At 37.2% G+C, this 16,477-nt stretch overlaps 1 protein-coding gene across 1 annotated transcript in view; it reads left to right on the top strand.

The window, feature by feature from the left end:
* Positions 1 to 16,477, top strand: part of PPFIBP2 (PTPRF interacting protein, binding protein 2 (liprin beta 2)) — a 79,596-nt gene that overhangs the window by 39,361 nt on the left and 23,758 nt on the right. The window contains exons 5-6 of the mRNA XM_008938540.1: positions 8,809 to 8,940; positions 14,843 to 14,935. Of these exons, the coding sequence (XP_008936788.1) occupies positions 8,809 to 8,940; positions 14,843 to 14,935 (225 nt within the window). The remainder of the gene's footprint in view (positions 1 to 8,808; positions 8,941 to 14,842; positions 14,936 to 16,477) is intronic.

Raw genomic sequence — 16,477 nt, 5'->3', positions numbered from 1 at the left:
CATGGTTGAGTAACTGGTTAGACAGGTTAAATGTATCTAATATAGGTAGGAGTTATAGAATTAATTTTTATTTAAGTATCTTCTGTTTTCCTATGGCTTTGAAGCTGAATAGATAGTAAATTGAAATTAATTACAGTATCAAGTTTGGTTCTATAACTATTCTTGCTTAATTTAGGAGCTTTCTCCTTATTCTTGAAAGAAAACTAGTATATAAATACATTTTCCTTTATTTCAATTTACAGTTCTAGGCCATGTGATATAATTTTTGTTCTTTCATGTAATACATTGAGAGAGCAGAGCAAATAATAAATAATACCTTACTTTTTATATGCTACTGCAGAGATGGCATCTGTTGATGCAAAAGAACTTTCCAGGTGCAATTTTCTGTTATTACATGATGGAGGTCATCTGCTGGTAATACAGCACATAGATATCAGAAATAGATCTGAAACTGTAACTAACCCTCAAAATCTACACCAGAAATTAGCAGGATAGATATTGTTCTTGATGAACTTAATTCCTTTCCCCAGACAAAATATTGTGTTATAGATTTACTGTTTTAGTCTGAGAGATACGCAAGTCTTTCTATGAACTATTCATAGCTTTAAATTGTTAAATAGTTGTGTTAATCTATATAAACTTATTTTACTATGATCAGGATCCATGTACATGTGTACGTAAACATCAGTTTCTATAAGATAAACTTGTATACTAAACCTTTTAAAATTGTAATTCTCCAAGCTTCTCTAAAAAAACTTGGTTTCACATAACTTTTGCAGCCCAAAATGCTTCCAGCTGGGAAAAGTTTTGTTCTTATACTTAACTGAGGGCATGTTTATAAAAATGCATATAGCACGTGCATTTTGTTTTGCGTGGAGATCTGGAGTGAAATTCAACGAACAGTAAGTATTTAAGTTATGAAAATCTGTTTCAAACTTCAGGAAGACGTTCACAATAAGAGTGTAGAAGTTCCCTGTTTCAATCTAAAACTAGATAGTTGTTCTGTTAAAATCGTTTATTGTTTCTCAGACTTAAAATTTTCTGCTCTGATAGTCTTCTGAGGAAACTGTGAATTTAAAGCCTGAGTTAACAGAACATTGAGACATCTGAAAATAGAATATAATAATGCACATACATTGCTATTTCAGTGAAAACATTTCTATTTACACACCTGGCATTATACACATGCACAAATTGCTTACAAAGCTGATCCTAAAATGATAAGCTACGCAAATCTGTACTAAAGCTAAAGAAGTTAGAGGATCCTCAAATATGTTTAACATAAATCTTAAATCTAAATTTTGAAATCACTGAGCAGCTGTAATTGTTGCCAAATAGTAATTTCAAATTTATTTTCTTTCTTGTACACTTATTAAATAGTTGGCAATAAGCTCAAGTTTGTTGTTTGTGTTGTACTTTTGAGATGTTGCATTTAACATAATTTACAGAAATACTGGTAAGCTTGCTTGTTGATTACTAAATTTCTAAGTGATTTCCCATACTTACAGGACATGTGATAGCTCAAGTTTTGGGATGGTTTGTTTGTTTTTTTCCAAGACAGTTATCTAAGCCACAGCTTGGTAAAGTGTGGCCTTGGATATGTGTCTCACTTGATTTGTGTTTACTGTTGGTCTGTGAGTTTGTCCTTTCAGACTTTGTACAGACACATACAAAAATGCTTATTCTTTTAATTTTAGTGTGAGTTATGTACTTTCAATAGCTGAACCAAAATTAAAATAATAAATTCAGTATGGAACTGAGATATTTAAAATTTATTTTCTCACTGAAAGAGCAAATTAAGTGAAATACTAAAGGATGATGAGGGAATGGTAGTAGTGGTGTCTTTCTCATATCAATTACATCCCCCAGTAGACAGTAACATATGGGAAACCCAAGTTAGATCTCTCAAAATCTCAGCAGTTAGAGAAATTTTACATTTATTATGGCTCAGCAGAGGGCCGTATTTGCCTGTAATTTGTTTTGAAGGTTTTCTCAGTTCATCTTGTTGAAATGATTGTCCTCTACAGAGAGTGAGTTGAGATTTGGAGAGAAGAGAATGAGCCAATAGTGTGGCGTTTATGACATTCATGTAAGATATGGGGCTAATAGGCCTTCTTGCAGTTAATTAGTCAAAAGTAGAGTGAGTATCTGTCCTGAGGGACTTCAACAGACTGATTGGTCAATCAGGTTTTGTGGAAGTTGGGTTTTGATCTTCTCAGCCAGCAGGTGCCAGTGGCCTGTACAAGTACTCAGGATGCTTAGCAGAGATGAAAGATGCTAGTGTTGGCATTTGAGGTCTTCCAGTCAAAAATACTTAGTGGGTCTTTCAAGACAGTGCTTATTTATTTTTACAGCCAACTTAACTTATTTCTAATAAGAAAAGTTATCTGCCTCTATATACCTATATAAGTATTCCCAGAGACACACAAATATTTTCAGAAAGAATTGTATTATCTTCCTGAGGTGCATGTAAATCCAATTTTATTTCATGTTTCTGCTTGCTTATTTACAATATATTGAACTCCACTGATGTTTACCTTTGTGAAATTAAGTCAACTGCTTCTGCTAATTGGAAAATGGAACAATGAAGTTAAGTGCCCTAGCTTGAAGAATCTTCTCGTGTATTAGTAGAACTAAGATAAATGCAATGGTTCTTAATTCCATGCCTAAAATGCTAAAATAAAACCAATAAATCATACACTTGAAGGTCATTTAATGATGATATCTGGTAGTTTCACAACAGAAAGGGTATGTAATGCTACCCTGCAAAAAATTTTTGCTGAATCTATGCTAGCAGAGACTTGTCCGCTTTGTCAGGGTGTGGTTACTGGCTGAAATCCTTCTGGCTTATGATTTATGCACAGTTGTTTTGAACCCTGCTACAAAGTGATCATGGAAACACTTCTGAAACGGCAGCTAAAATAAACTTTTTACAAATTGCATAAAATGGCGTTTCAGTGTTTAGGGTGGACATCTTGAATGCAGAATAGTAACAGCAGATACTGCTGCCTCTTTGCAGGAAATCATGATTCTGTATTACTCTAAGATGATGATGCAATATCGCTTAAGTTGGATGTGAACTTTCAGGAAATGAGCTGAGCCAATCTGAAGGTTACTGCTACAAAAGAAAATAAGGTTAAGCTATTTTATACTGACTCTCATGCTCATCAGACTTTTCCTTGGTGACTAGGAGAAAACTAACTTAGGGTTTAAAAAGAAGGGGATGTTCTTCTGCTGGGTTAGCGACTTGAAACAGCTCATGGAAAGGTCAAGGCATGGCGTAAGGGCAATGGTGAGATGTGCGTTTGACCTAACTGTTCATGAATCTGCAGCCAAAGAAAATAGAGCTCAGCAGCATTTGAGAAACAAGAGAATCCTGTGTAACAGATGCAGAGATGCCCTGGTGTGCACAGTTGCAGATAATGCATGTATATGTTTTCATGAGATGTGATGCTTACAGTGTCAAATTCAGCATTTTTCTTTTGTAAGGATACTTATTCCACTACAGGCTGTAATCAAGAGAAAGCATTTCTCATCTTGAAGTTGTTTGCATTTTCTTTCTTTAAAACAAAGTAGGTCTTTCAAAAACTCATCAAAGTCAATGGAAAAGCTTTCAATCAGTGCTGAAGTATGATTCTGGTTTGGGCCAAGAAACGCATTTCCCTAGTCATACTGCATAGTAAATGTTGGAAATTGTTCTGGAGTATGAACAGGAGCAACACACTAGTTTGGTCTCACTGAATTGCCTTCTAGTGGTATCTCTGTTTTCCTGTAAAATGTGTAAAGGATATGGAAATGCCAGCCTGTGTGAATAGTTACCTGCCTTGCCTCTTAGCACATGGTAGTGAATATGTCTTGAAATAAAAAAAAGCTCTCCTAGAATTAGCCTGTGAAGACAATTTGTTCTGTGACAGTCCATTTCCAGTGTATCAGCTGCTTTACAGTGTAAAACTACAGCCAATTTTAGAGAACAGTGATGCGTATGTGTCTTTTTCTAAGTTAGTTTATGGCATTTCTAAGTAGTTTCTTCCAAACAATTTTAAGAAATACATCTTTTTTTAAGAGAAGAGAGGGTCTTGAACATCTGCTATGTTATGTTAGCCTTGGGGAAACCTTGTATCAACTTGTTATCAACTTTTCTTTCTTTTGTACTCTGTACAAATGTAGACTAGAATTGGAAAGGAAAAGTAATTTTTGCTCTGTAAAGTAGCCTAAATTGTCCCTTAATAGAAAGTGCCAGCCACACATGATGTAAACACATTGGTGCTGTGGAATCTGTATTGTCAATACTGCCAGCTCTGTTAAGCCAGGTTGAAAAGTGAGTTTTCTGCGCATACAGATTTCACCCCCGCAGTTCTTCTAAAGAGCATTTGTTCTGGCAATTATAATGAGTAAGGATAGTTAGCTACCATTTTGCTATTCCAGTGCTTCATTTGATTTATTTAACAGATACTAGTTCCCATTGAAGCTATCTGGTGTAAAGTATAACAGTGTACACTTTGCTTTGCCAGTCAAAATGTTGCTCCATGTGGCAGTCGTCCTGTACCTGACCTGTTTCAAATCCTAAACATGGTTTGACATTTCTAGGACCTACCTTCCAAATTATTTCTGTCGTGTAACTGCGAGAAGGAACCCAGGGGACTCATGTGAGATGGTGGCGTTATGTGGACACTGACTGTGGCTTCTATCCTGTAAATTCTCTTGCAAAGTAGAAAGCACTTGGCTTTAGGATTCTTTCTGTCTTAAACATACACATAAAAACTGAAATGCTTGAGAGCAAACAGGAATGAATTTCTGTTTCTTGTGTCAGTTTATGGCCAATTTCTGCCTAGGTGCAAGGAGCAGGGGAAAGTGCCCTTTGTGAAGCAGAATGGAGAAGCTTTTAAAAAACAGTGGATTAAAAGAATGCAGGGAGGAGCTGTATGAGAGTAGGAACTTGAATCCAACACAATTTAGTATGTACCTGTTCTGGTTTTGCAGTTGTCTTATACTCAGAGGAGCTAGAATCCTGTCTTGGTTGCAAGATGTAAATCTGGCGTGTATCTGTTTGCTTCTCAGAAACTTTGCTGGCCAGCAAGGATCATTCCTTCAACTTCCAGTTGCCCGAGTTATCTGATCTTAGATGAATTTCAGCACTTGTTTATAGCATACAGTAACTTCTTGCCAGCAGCGAGCTTAGTGTTTCAGATTTTGAAGTGTGTTCTGTGCTGCTCCGGTTGTGAGGCATAAGGTTTTGGGGGTGTTCTCAAGTTGTGCAGTTTATCTGTACAGGTGAGCATTACACTGCTTTGTTATTTTACAGTGAACATAGACACAAAAGCTGCTTGTTGGGCGTATGCAAAGGGCTGTTCAAATCGGCAGTGCAAGGAGAAGTTCTGTCCTTTCCATTGCTTAACTATATAATGGGCAAATGATGAATTGGAGGGCTATAATTCACTCTCTGCTACTGCCTTGCACCATTTCATGGTGATTACACATGTACATTGTGCTCAGCTGTGTTTTTGGTTAAGCAAATATCTTATTTCTACCACAGCTGACACACAGCACTTGAAAGTGCAGTCCTCATTAGTGGTGGTGCTCGCTGAATTTTGCTTCCCAGGTAGGTAGCTGGGTGGGTCGGTTTGTCTGTCTCAACTATTTTAATAAGGGTGAAAATTCTTAGTTCTATGAGTTGTATTTCATACAGTTCAAAAATGTGAAATGGGATCTTTGGAGTTCCCCCCTTTACTTGACTAAAATCTTACTTATGGTTTCTCAATCAGTGAATGGCATGATTACTTCTTCTGTTTTGTGGAGTGCTAAATATCCTGGAATTCTCTGTGCTTGCAGGTGGCAGCCTAGAGAAGTGTTGTGTGAATAGTTGTGATAAAAGCTTTTCCTAAGCTATTTTCTGTCATGTTAAATTTTCCCAGCTGCTTTATAGGAATTATGTATATCCAAGAGAACAAAACATGAAAGTGATATATAAAGCATGTGCTTCAGTTTCATTGGGAATATTGAAAAACATGATTAAATATTTTTAAAGTGTAGTATACAATGTAAATTTTAAAAATATAGTTGTTTGGAAATAGTTTTCTGTTCATTGATCTGTCTAGTACGTGCATATTATAGCTTCTGCATGACTCATCTTTGTCATTATACTCTAAAATAGCTTTTTTTCCATAATTTTTGAAGTTGAAAGTTGAGTTTAAAAAAAAAAAAAAATTGAGAAATAAAATTGGACTTATAGTACATTTTAAAATTAAAAACAAGTCTCTTGTTTATAAATAAGGTTCCCTAGGATGTATTCTATTTTTGTTCTGTATTTCTGCTCTTTAAGGTCCTCCTAAAGCTGCTACAGCCCATTTTGCCTGTCTTATATTATGGTTTTTTTTGCTTTAAAACCAATAACATAAATGTGTATTTTCTTTTCTTACAATTGCATATTTATTCTGGCTGAATTCAAGTTGCATCATACCACTGAAGTACACTATAATTTCTCTGTAACAAAATGGGTCACATTCTTAATGAACTGTTCGCTGTGAGCATCTGCTTGAAGATGAAAATAATTGCTTCCAGATGTTGCCATTTCAAGAGGGGACATTTACTTTAAATGGCACTTTCTTTCAAAGCAGAAGTTAGACTCTCTAGATGCAAGAGAAACTGTCAGCTGTTTTAAATCAGTGCAGCCCCACTGAAAGCAAGCTAGGGATAGTTAGCTGGTTTGTGTATTTTAAGGCAAGAGTTTTATGCCAGTTTATGCTAGCAGAAAATGTGATTCTCCAGCAAATTATAAAACCTTGTTTGAGCTGATTAAAAAAAATAAAAATCCGTTGGCTGCCTCCACACTCAATTATACCAGGCAGGGCCTTACTGTTCACATGGAGCTACAGAACTCTTCTGAGAGGAGTAAGGTATTACTTTCCATTGCATAATGAAGTGTAATTTGGGTGTCTAAGAAAAGGAGTAATGCTGGATGGTCACTCAAAGGATGGATCTTTTATCAAAACTCTCTAGAGGGATGCTGTCTCTCCTTGCTTTTATTAAGAAATTTTACTGTAGTATCATGGAATATCATGTCAGTATTAAAGAAAAAAAAAATCTAAATGTTATTTCAGTTCAACAGTGAATAGAGTCTGTCCATGGGGCCAAAGTCATCTCATCCTGTTAATCTTTTTGATGCTCAGTGGCCTTAGTTCATATCAAAGTTCTCATTTATAGCTACATCTTAATCTGGAGAATTCTGCTATGTTGACAGCTGTTCAGAGCTTATTCCAGTCTAAGCTGAAATGTACCTCTAGAACTAGTGTAAATTAGTGTTTTTCTGAAGGATAGAAGAGTTATTCGTAATTATAATTGTAATTTGTTATCACCTTTGTGGAAAGCAGCTACTCCTGGGATTTCATTAGGTCACTGCCTCTTGGAGTTTCTCAATAAAAAAGGCAGTGCACTATCTTTGCCTGATTAATGCTTGATTTATTCAATTTAAAGAGGAAAAAAACAAAACAAAACCAACCATGAGGCTCTATTTCTGTTTATTTTCCTGTCCGTACACAAATATCATTGTCAATGTCAGCGGGAATGGGCATCGCACTGGGAATAGTGGGTGGCTTAGAGAATTGATGTTGCAATGCAGATGCAAGTTTAGTACTATTTTTAATTTGGGCAGTAACCCTAACCCTAACCCACCAGCTTAGAACAATTTACGTGTAGAGCAGATTTGGGTTTCAAGCAAACTTTAACTGTATAATTTTTAAAATAACCTTTGTGGCTTCCTTGGCTTCAACTACTGTGTAGTTTGTGAAAGAGGAAGAGATAAAAAAGGGTGATGGACAGAGCCATTTCTGATCACTCATGAATGTAGATCTAGAATAACTATGGCAACTTCAGTTAAGTTGCTTCCGTGTAATTCAAAGCAGAATCTGCTGTGGTTCCTCAGTGTATTTCTTATGATCAAAACACTAATGTGAGTTCTGAATTGCCATAAATTTTTTTAACCATTTAGAAACCTACATTCTTTTACAAAAATTAATTAGGCACTTGGAAAGTTAGATAATGATTTTTTAGTAAGACTTAAGCTCCGGGATGGATTCTTTTTTCTCTTTGAAAATGGAGGCCAAAAGAAGCATTGTGTGTATATATATATAAAATATACTCTGTTAAATTTTTGAAAACTTTTTGCTTTGGCTTTCTTGAAAACTGAAAGATGAAGTGAAAGTATGACTAGGTATGACTATTGAATATTTTCCAGAGTGCTATCTATCACTCTGTCCAAAGTGCATTTTTCTGCAATCTAAAAAACAAACTCAAGGCACGCAAGCAAAAGCCATGGCCAGTTGTTTCTCCTTTATATTGTAAACCAGTTTAGACGTTGCTTTTTAGGTTCTAGTAGGCGTCTACTGGTTCTCATTCACTGCTGTTCCATCCACAATGTGTAGCCTTCAAAAGCTGACAAGTACTACATGGTGTAAACTTTCAAGTACTGTTAGCATGACTTCAGAACTGTTGCTTGTCTTTGGTACTCTGCTTAAGGTGCTCATTCTGTAATACATACTTTATTGAATAACACATGATAAGAAGTTCCAAGATGTTTCACTGTAATATTAAGATTGCCTGCGTTTCCTGCAAGCAGAAATCGAATCCACCGTGCTGTGTTTTTTTCACTGTAAAGCAATAGCAAGTATGACTTTGGAAGAAGAGAGTAATTTTGCTTTTGTATTGAAAGCATTAAACACTGGGATAGAGACTTTTCTATGGGTCTGCCAATATCATGTAGCATTCTGTCAGTGTTCAGATATAACTGGAGAAAATGTTCTGCTTTGCTTTCAGGAGTTGCTAAGTCGAACATCACTAGAGACTCAGAAATTAGATCTAATGGCTGAAGTTTCAGACCTGAAGATTAAGCTGGTTGGTATGGAAAAGGAACAGAGTGAATATGAAGAGAAACAGAACAAAGCTGAGGTGAGCGTCTTTCATTAGCTTGTTTTCTTTTGTTTCTATCATGTCTGTGGTATGCTGTCATACACCTGAGCTTTTGAGATGAAATCAGCATGCAGTAGGATTTTCCATGCTTCCAGCATAGCACAGTCTCTATCATTGATCATGTGAAATCAGTGAGGAATATGATTATGCATTTTGGGGATGTGATTTCTTTTCCTCTCATTATACTTCAGAGGTTGCTGTTTTGCTTTAATCAAGGCACAAAGGCACTTCCAGAAGCATACATTACAATTGGTGTTCACTTAACCCTTTCCTTTGCACAGGATTTGGACTGTCATGCCTACCAGAACTCTTCTATTTCCTCATTTATGTAGCAGAGGAGATTGTCAGCCCAGTAGTACGAGGGGTGTTACAAACACTTAGATGATCACTGCTGGTGATTTTAATGAACTCATGGCACTTGGGAGGGAAAGACATGGTGCAGGGCATTTTCCTCAAATAAGCCTTTCCCATTCTGGTGACATAATAATTAGTAGGATAAAAAAAAAAAAAAAGACACACATTGGAGGTAATTTTAGTCCTTAGTCATCTTCAGATGTGGACATCAAAGAAGCTTTGGGCTTTACCATATTGGTTAAGAAAGAGAGTATGAAGTGGAATCTCATGAGCAGCATCTATTTCATGGTAGTGAGCAGCAGGTGGGGACTGGGAAGGAAGGTGATTATGGAAGAGAGTAACTCATATAAATTGCCATGTGATACCCTACTCAGTGGTCCTATAAGGGGACCAACTAGCAGGAGAGGATTACCTGGCAAGGGAGGATTACTAGGCCCAAAATTTAAACAGTGGGGACTGAAAAAAGACTTTTATGTTCTGTGTTTTTTAAGAGAAGTTGAAATCCAGGCAGTGTTAGAAAGCTGTTTACTTTCCATAACATTGCTAGTGGAATGTTTGATAATTATGCATAAGTAATTTACCTGCAGTGACATAATACGTTTGGGGTGTGTTTGTTTTTTGACTTATTTACCCTCTGAAGTCTTCTTTAGAGATTAAAAGATAGCTTAAAGAGAGCAATTTCTGGCAGCATTTGCAAGCCAGAGCGGCACCAGCTGCTGTTTTTACCATCTGTGGCCTTCTCCTGCTCTTTCACCCAGAATTGTCAGGGTGCTTTGTACAGAAGGCCTAAGCAGTGTCCTAGTGCCTGGCAATCTGACCAGGCCCGTGCAGCCTGATGGCTGTGGAGGGCCACCAGCACTCCCCATTACCTGCCCGGCACCAGGAGGAGGCTGCCCGAGTTGCTGCAGGACATGCCCAGCCAGCCTGGCTCCTGGAAGGCAGCAGAGCTCTGGGCTGTGTTTGCAGTGACAGGGCTTCTAAGGATGCAGTAGGTCTGGGCTTGTGCTGCGGTGAGGCTGTGACCTGTGAAATTCTGCTGCTGCTGCAACACGGTGTGTGGCTGCCAAGGCTGGAAAAGCTGAGTTTTATTGGCCTTGGAAGCCTTTGTTGCATTGCTAATGGTAGGAAACATTACTGCTGAGATGCTGAGATGGAAAAGGATTCTAATCTGATGGAAAAGCTGAGAATCATTGTGTTAAGTATGCCCTGAATTATTAACTACTCCAAGGTGTGATTAGATTTCCCGCCTGTTGAAAGTCACAAACCTGTGTATACAAAGCAGGGGAAATGGGTGTTTAAAGTTGGGGGGGGGGGGGGAAACAGCATTTTTGGTTTGATTGTTGAGCCTTTTTAAAGAAGATTATTTCAGATTGTCTTAAATAAGCATTAATGCAATTTGTCAAGCTAAACAGGGTTGCTTTCAATCAAATTGGATGCTTGCTTGACTTCTAATGCTTTAAACGTGCTTCAGCTCCTTTTACTGTAAGTGTTACAAATTTTTCAATACAAGCACGATTTCAAACATTAGAATGAAATTTAATAACGTGTTTCTTTATATTATCAGGTATACAGCTGCTGCTTAAATTTGGTAATAGTTTGGACATCTTCCTGACTGCACCTTTCTAGTTAATAAACCATTCCTGCATACTCAAACAGTCTACCTTTAGTCTGCTTTTGTTTATGCCTACACAGTTGTGTTGTGGTAACTTAAGTGCTTCACAGTGAGGCAGTTCTCCAAACTGACAGTGACTGAATGAAATTAATCTTGCTGTAGTTGTATCTCTGAATGTCTGGGTACCACAACATGCCTTTACAGTGTTCAGTGCTTCAAATGAAATTGCAATTCCTATTTTATATAAGCGGAACAAAGCTATGGTTGACAGAGCTAGAGCCTTTCTTGTAGACAGAAGCTGGCCAGCTGCTGCTTCCAAGACTGAATTTAGGATTGACAAAGATGAGCAGAACAGCGATTTGATAGATTGGCTACTATCAGAAGTAATAGTCCTCAGTTTTCACCCTAGAGCATGTATTACAGAGGCATCCAGTAGTTAAACCATTTTAAACAGCTTGTTTAATTACACTTCATGGCTGACCCTGCCTTTTCTAAATATAATACCGTGTTTTTAAAAGTTTAAAATTAAATGTAACGTTGCAGAATAATTCAGGCAAAACATGTTTGCTCTGCACTCTGATTTTGTGTTGGCACATTTCACAGCAGCTGTTTCCAGTCACAAAGAATTTATCTATAGAATTATTTCTCTGGTTGGGTTGGAGAAAAACAAAGCTAATTAAGATGTTCTTCTAAATATGAGCAAATTTTACTGTATCAGATTCATTTCACTTGATCTTGTGTGGCTGTGGTTTAGTTTTGGTTTTGGTTAGCAGCAAAGATTTTATCCAGCATCTCTAACCTCCTCTCAAAGGTATTAATTTCCATCTTAATGCCACTTGTCTCAGGCTCTTCAAAAGCACATGCTAAATTTAACATGCCATTTATTTTTGTATCTATATAACATGGGCCAGGGGACTAGCTGTTCATAAATGGACTGCATCACTTTTGGCTTTATTGTGTTAATTCCCTTTTTGTGGAATAATGTTCTACTTTTCCCGTAGTGATGCCGTGAAGGTTTCTGAAATCCAGTCTCAGTGAGTTTGTGTAGCTTTTCTCTTACCTGAGAAGCCTTAGAAATTTTGAAATGTGTTTTCTTAATATAGCAAGGTATGAGCAAGCTGCATTATCAGGTGATTAATGGCAGCCCAGGTGCCTGCCTGAACATAAGCAAGAGACCTCCTATCACTGTTGGGAGACTGCAGAAGTGATTGTCTATTTCGACTTGCTTAACAGCCCTTCCTCTGTCCTATTTTTTTTTTTCTTTTTTAGCATGGGGTAAGTTTTAGGGGTTTTGTTTTTTCATACTGAAGATCTGAAGTTTGCTTTAAGCTCTTGGGAAGTGTTTTGTGGCTCTTTTGTAGACGCTTCAAAATTAAATACCTAGTGCATGGTTACCTGCAAGTTCAAGGAAGGTTGAGTCAGGGAGCCACCGACTCCCATGCAGGGGTTTGGGGTGTTGTCTCACCTGAATTGAATTAAAGATACAGTATGTTAGTGTTAATACATTTTCATGCTGTGAAAGAATCTCAAAAGTGAAAGCCTTTTCTACCTTGAAACGTGAAACAACTGTAAAGGCATATATTGCAGCTGGAGTTGATGTTTCTCCTTCACAGACCTCTTACCTTCACTTATAGAAGGATTTTTGCCATTTCTGTTTGAGATTGGTTGTGGCTGGAATAGTGTCCTGTCCTTGCAGCAGCTGTTTCCTAGTTTTGAGATTGTTGGTTGATCAGAGAGTTGGGATTGCAGGAAGACTGTTGTTCATTGTAATGAAGAAATTTTTTTTAAAGCCATATCATCTGTTGTTTTATCCACTAAAATCTTTTTCCCTTCTTGGGGAGATAGATTAATCTTAACTAAGTTATTTCACTTGAGAAGATGGAAAAATCACAAAACATTCATTGTTGATGTACATGAAAATTATTAGAAAGACACTCCAAACTTATAGTACCTGAGAAAATACCCAGCACTATTTGCTACTGAGTTATGGAATTTAAATGTTACATAGATTTTAATATTTGTCTTCGGTTTGCTTTCTACGGCTGGATTTTTTTTTTTTTGTATCACTGATAGACACAAATCCAAGAAGCTGGCCAGCAAATCAGTGTACTTTAAAGTCATTACTTTTTCTTCTGTGGTATGCTTTGTTTTCTTCTATCTGTGTTGCTTAACTCTTTCTCCGTGTCAGGCTACCGCCTAGCTAGCAAGCTAGGTAATGAAGTTATTTTTCTGACCCATGCTAGACCTGGAACAGAATTACTTTACTGGTAAATTCTGTGTATTAATTGTGAAAGAGTTGGTTATGACCCCAACTGAGCACTTAGGAGCTTCTTCCCAGTGGATGTGTAAATGAATGTAATCAGCAGAAGTGTGCCTCTGAGCCGGCATATTAAACTATGTTCCAGTTTTTCCTGAGTTTCTGAACTCATGTGACTGTATAAGTTTCCAAAAATGAGGGGCCAAATTCTAATCTTCACAGCAGAATCAAAATAATTTAGTCTGGAATATAGATGCTATTTAAACTGTAGCTTTGTGCAATATTGGACATTTATACCCATTCACATATTCTTTATCAAAAGGGAAGGACGTAACATTTTTTTAGTTTGCCTTCGATGTGCTTCATGTATTCCTTTCTGTTGCAATTCTAGAAATATCTTCTTTGCATCATTTTTTTTCTCACCTCTTTTTTTTTTGTTGTCTTTTTTTCCTTTTTCCCCATGTTTTCAGTCAGTAGTGAACCTGATCAGTGAGCTACAGGAGCAGATGTGTAGACTGCAGCTGGAAATTAATAGTAGAATTCAAGAAAGAAAGTCACAAGATAGGAAACCAGACTTGACGCCTAATGGTCCTCAATCTAGTCCAAGAGCAGTGGTAGAGACTCCCAGCCAGAAGAACTGTTCTCGGTGTGATGTACGAGCAGTACACCTTAGCAGGAGCTGTGTATTGACCTCTCTTGCAGAAACTAAATTCCGCTAACCAGAGCTGTGTTATGAGTTACTGGCATTAATCTTCATGGCTTCTTTAGGAAAGAGGAGATTGTCAAAAGTATTACCAAAAAAAACCCCACCCCAGACACCCTTGCCAAGTTATTTGGACAAATTCGGTCACTATTGATGTCTGTTTAATAAAGCAGAGATATCTGTAAGACATCATCACCTTTCAGGTTTTTTGATATCCATTTTACTTGTAGGCCTGTAGTGCTGGTGTGGTGTGGGTTTTTTTTTTTATTTTTATTTTTGGCGTGGTTTGGTTTCTTCTTAGTTGAGATCTGTCTGTTTGATACATACAGCATGCTAGCATGGTTTGGTAGTTTGCTGATTTTCTTCATGCAAATATCAACTTCAGCAGTCCTCTGAACACAGACTTAATTCTTGAATATCTTAAACACTTAACACGGGCATAAAATACAGTTTCAGGTAAGACGATCTGACATGCATGCTTTCCTTTTCTAATGATAATGTTAAAGTAGATTAAAAGAGCCATAATAAAAATAATCTGCTTGTGCCTTTAAAATAGCAAATCCAACACATATTATTCTTTGACATGAGCAGCTACCAGAAAAGCATTTTTGAATTTACATTACAGATCCTAGTCGTAGCTGGTCAAAACTATCACATGTCAAAACTAATTTGCAGGAACTGCTTAAATTTAGTCAAGGTGGAATGATACTGATATGCCTGAAAAAGTTCATTTTAATATTTACTTTTAAATCAGTTCAGGTAGAGAGTTTGTGCAAGTATTCCTTATCTCGTGCTTCAAAATAGTTTTTGTCTTCTTAGAGTAGGTCACAGTTTTTAATTTGGTGGTTCAGTGTGTTCATTACTGTGTGGTTCATGCATGATCTTTAATTCAGAACTGTCAAAAAATAATATCTACCAGAGAAATCTTACTTCATCTGCTGTTCTTCCTTTGCAGGGTTTGCTGCAGGAACTTAGACACCTCAAAATTAAAGTGGAAGAACTGGAAAGTGAAAGAAATCAATATGAGTGGAAATTAAAAGCAACTAAAGTAAGCAGAGTACTTCACGTTTACTAACGACAGACTTGTTTCAGCTGGGAAGGGATATCATAGAATCATAGAATCACAGAATGCCTGGGCTGGAAGGGACCTCCAGAGGTCATCTAGTGCAACCCGCTGCCATAAGAAGGAACATCTCCAACTAGATCAAGCTACTCAGAGCTTCATCCAGCCTGATCTTGAATGTCCCCAGGGATGGGGCCTCCACCACCTGTCTGGGGAACCTATTCCAGGGGTCTATCACCCTCATACTGAAGAACTTTTTCCTAACGTCTAACCTGAATCTGCCCTTTTCTGGCTTAAAGCCTTTACCCCTCGTCCTGTCACTCTAAACCCTTGTGAACAGTCCCTCCCCTGCTTTCTTGTAGGCCCCTTTCAGGTGTTGGAAGGTTGCTATAAGGTCACCCCAGAGATATGTTCTGTTTCTCATCAAGATTTAATTTTTTTACAATTGCCTTGTGTCAGGGTCTACTAGTAAAGTCAAGTTTTCTTCAACCATCTTTGGAATCAGTATTCTGGTTTAGTTGTAGGTTCTTTTTGTGCCTTTTGCTCCCTCATTGCAGTTTCAGGTCTTCTACCTTTTTATAATTATTACTTAAAATAAATAAATAGAGATATTTAGACTTGCAAAAGACCTGTTCTGAGGAAAGGCCTCTTTGAAGGTTTTCTGTGTTTTATTTCTGCAATGATGACAAGCCTCTCTGGAATATGCTTTCCAGACTGAAGAGGAGAGACATGCAAAGTTGGTTTGGTATTCACTTACTATGGAATTTATTTTAATAGACATTAAGCCCAAAATACACCATTAGATCATCTGCTTTGTCTTCGTTTATATCAAAGTGCATAGCTGCCTTACCCTTCTGTTGACCTTAAATCCTGGAAGGTTGTTAGATTGTGATCTGGAGAAACTCGACAGCTGAAACATTTAATCATTTTTCCCAGCAACTAATTTTTCCAGCTGAACATTCTCATTGTTAAACAGTTGCACTTTATTTCTAGTTTGAATTTTTAGCCCTTTTCCACCAAATGAAAAAGCACCTTGTTATTGTTCCCTTTTGAGTTACACTTTGGCGCTGCAATTGCATCTCCTTTCCTGTGTGTAAATACATATATAATCTCTGCTCACACAAATGTCTGACTTCTTTGAGTTCTAGTTGGATCTTGGAAAAACATTTCCAATTATTAAACTGGGTTTTCTTTTTAATACTTGATAGCTTCATCCCAAAATGACAGACAGCTATTATTTTTATTGGCATTTCTTTCTTTTGAGAATTCTTGGATGAATATTGAAATGCTGCTGTTGTGTCTTTTTTTCCTGCTAAAATAATAGCTCTTTGGTCCATGAAAATGTTTTCTCTGATGTGTTGGATGTGAACAGTCTTCGGGAAAATATTTTCTCAAGCGGTGTGTGGCTGGCTGCCAAGACAGATAGAGATTATGGAAAGCTTAGGAGCAGAATGAAAATAAGAAAGAACCTTAAAAGCCATTGAATGAGAGAAGATGCAGTACTAGAAAGGAAGAAAAGTACAGGGA

This window comes from Merops nubicus, unplaced genomic scaffold, assembly GCF_000691845.1.
Source record: "Merops nubicus isolate BGI_N331 unplaced genomic scaffold, ASM69184v1 scaffold39784, whole genome shotgun sequence".
In the NCBI taxonomy this organism is placed as follows: domain Eukaryota; kingdom Metazoa; phylum Chordata; class Aves; order Coraciiformes; family Meropidae; genus Merops; species Merops nubicus.
Note: the sequence above shows the minus strand (reverse complement) of the source record. Positions and strands in the feature narration are given on the sequence as shown.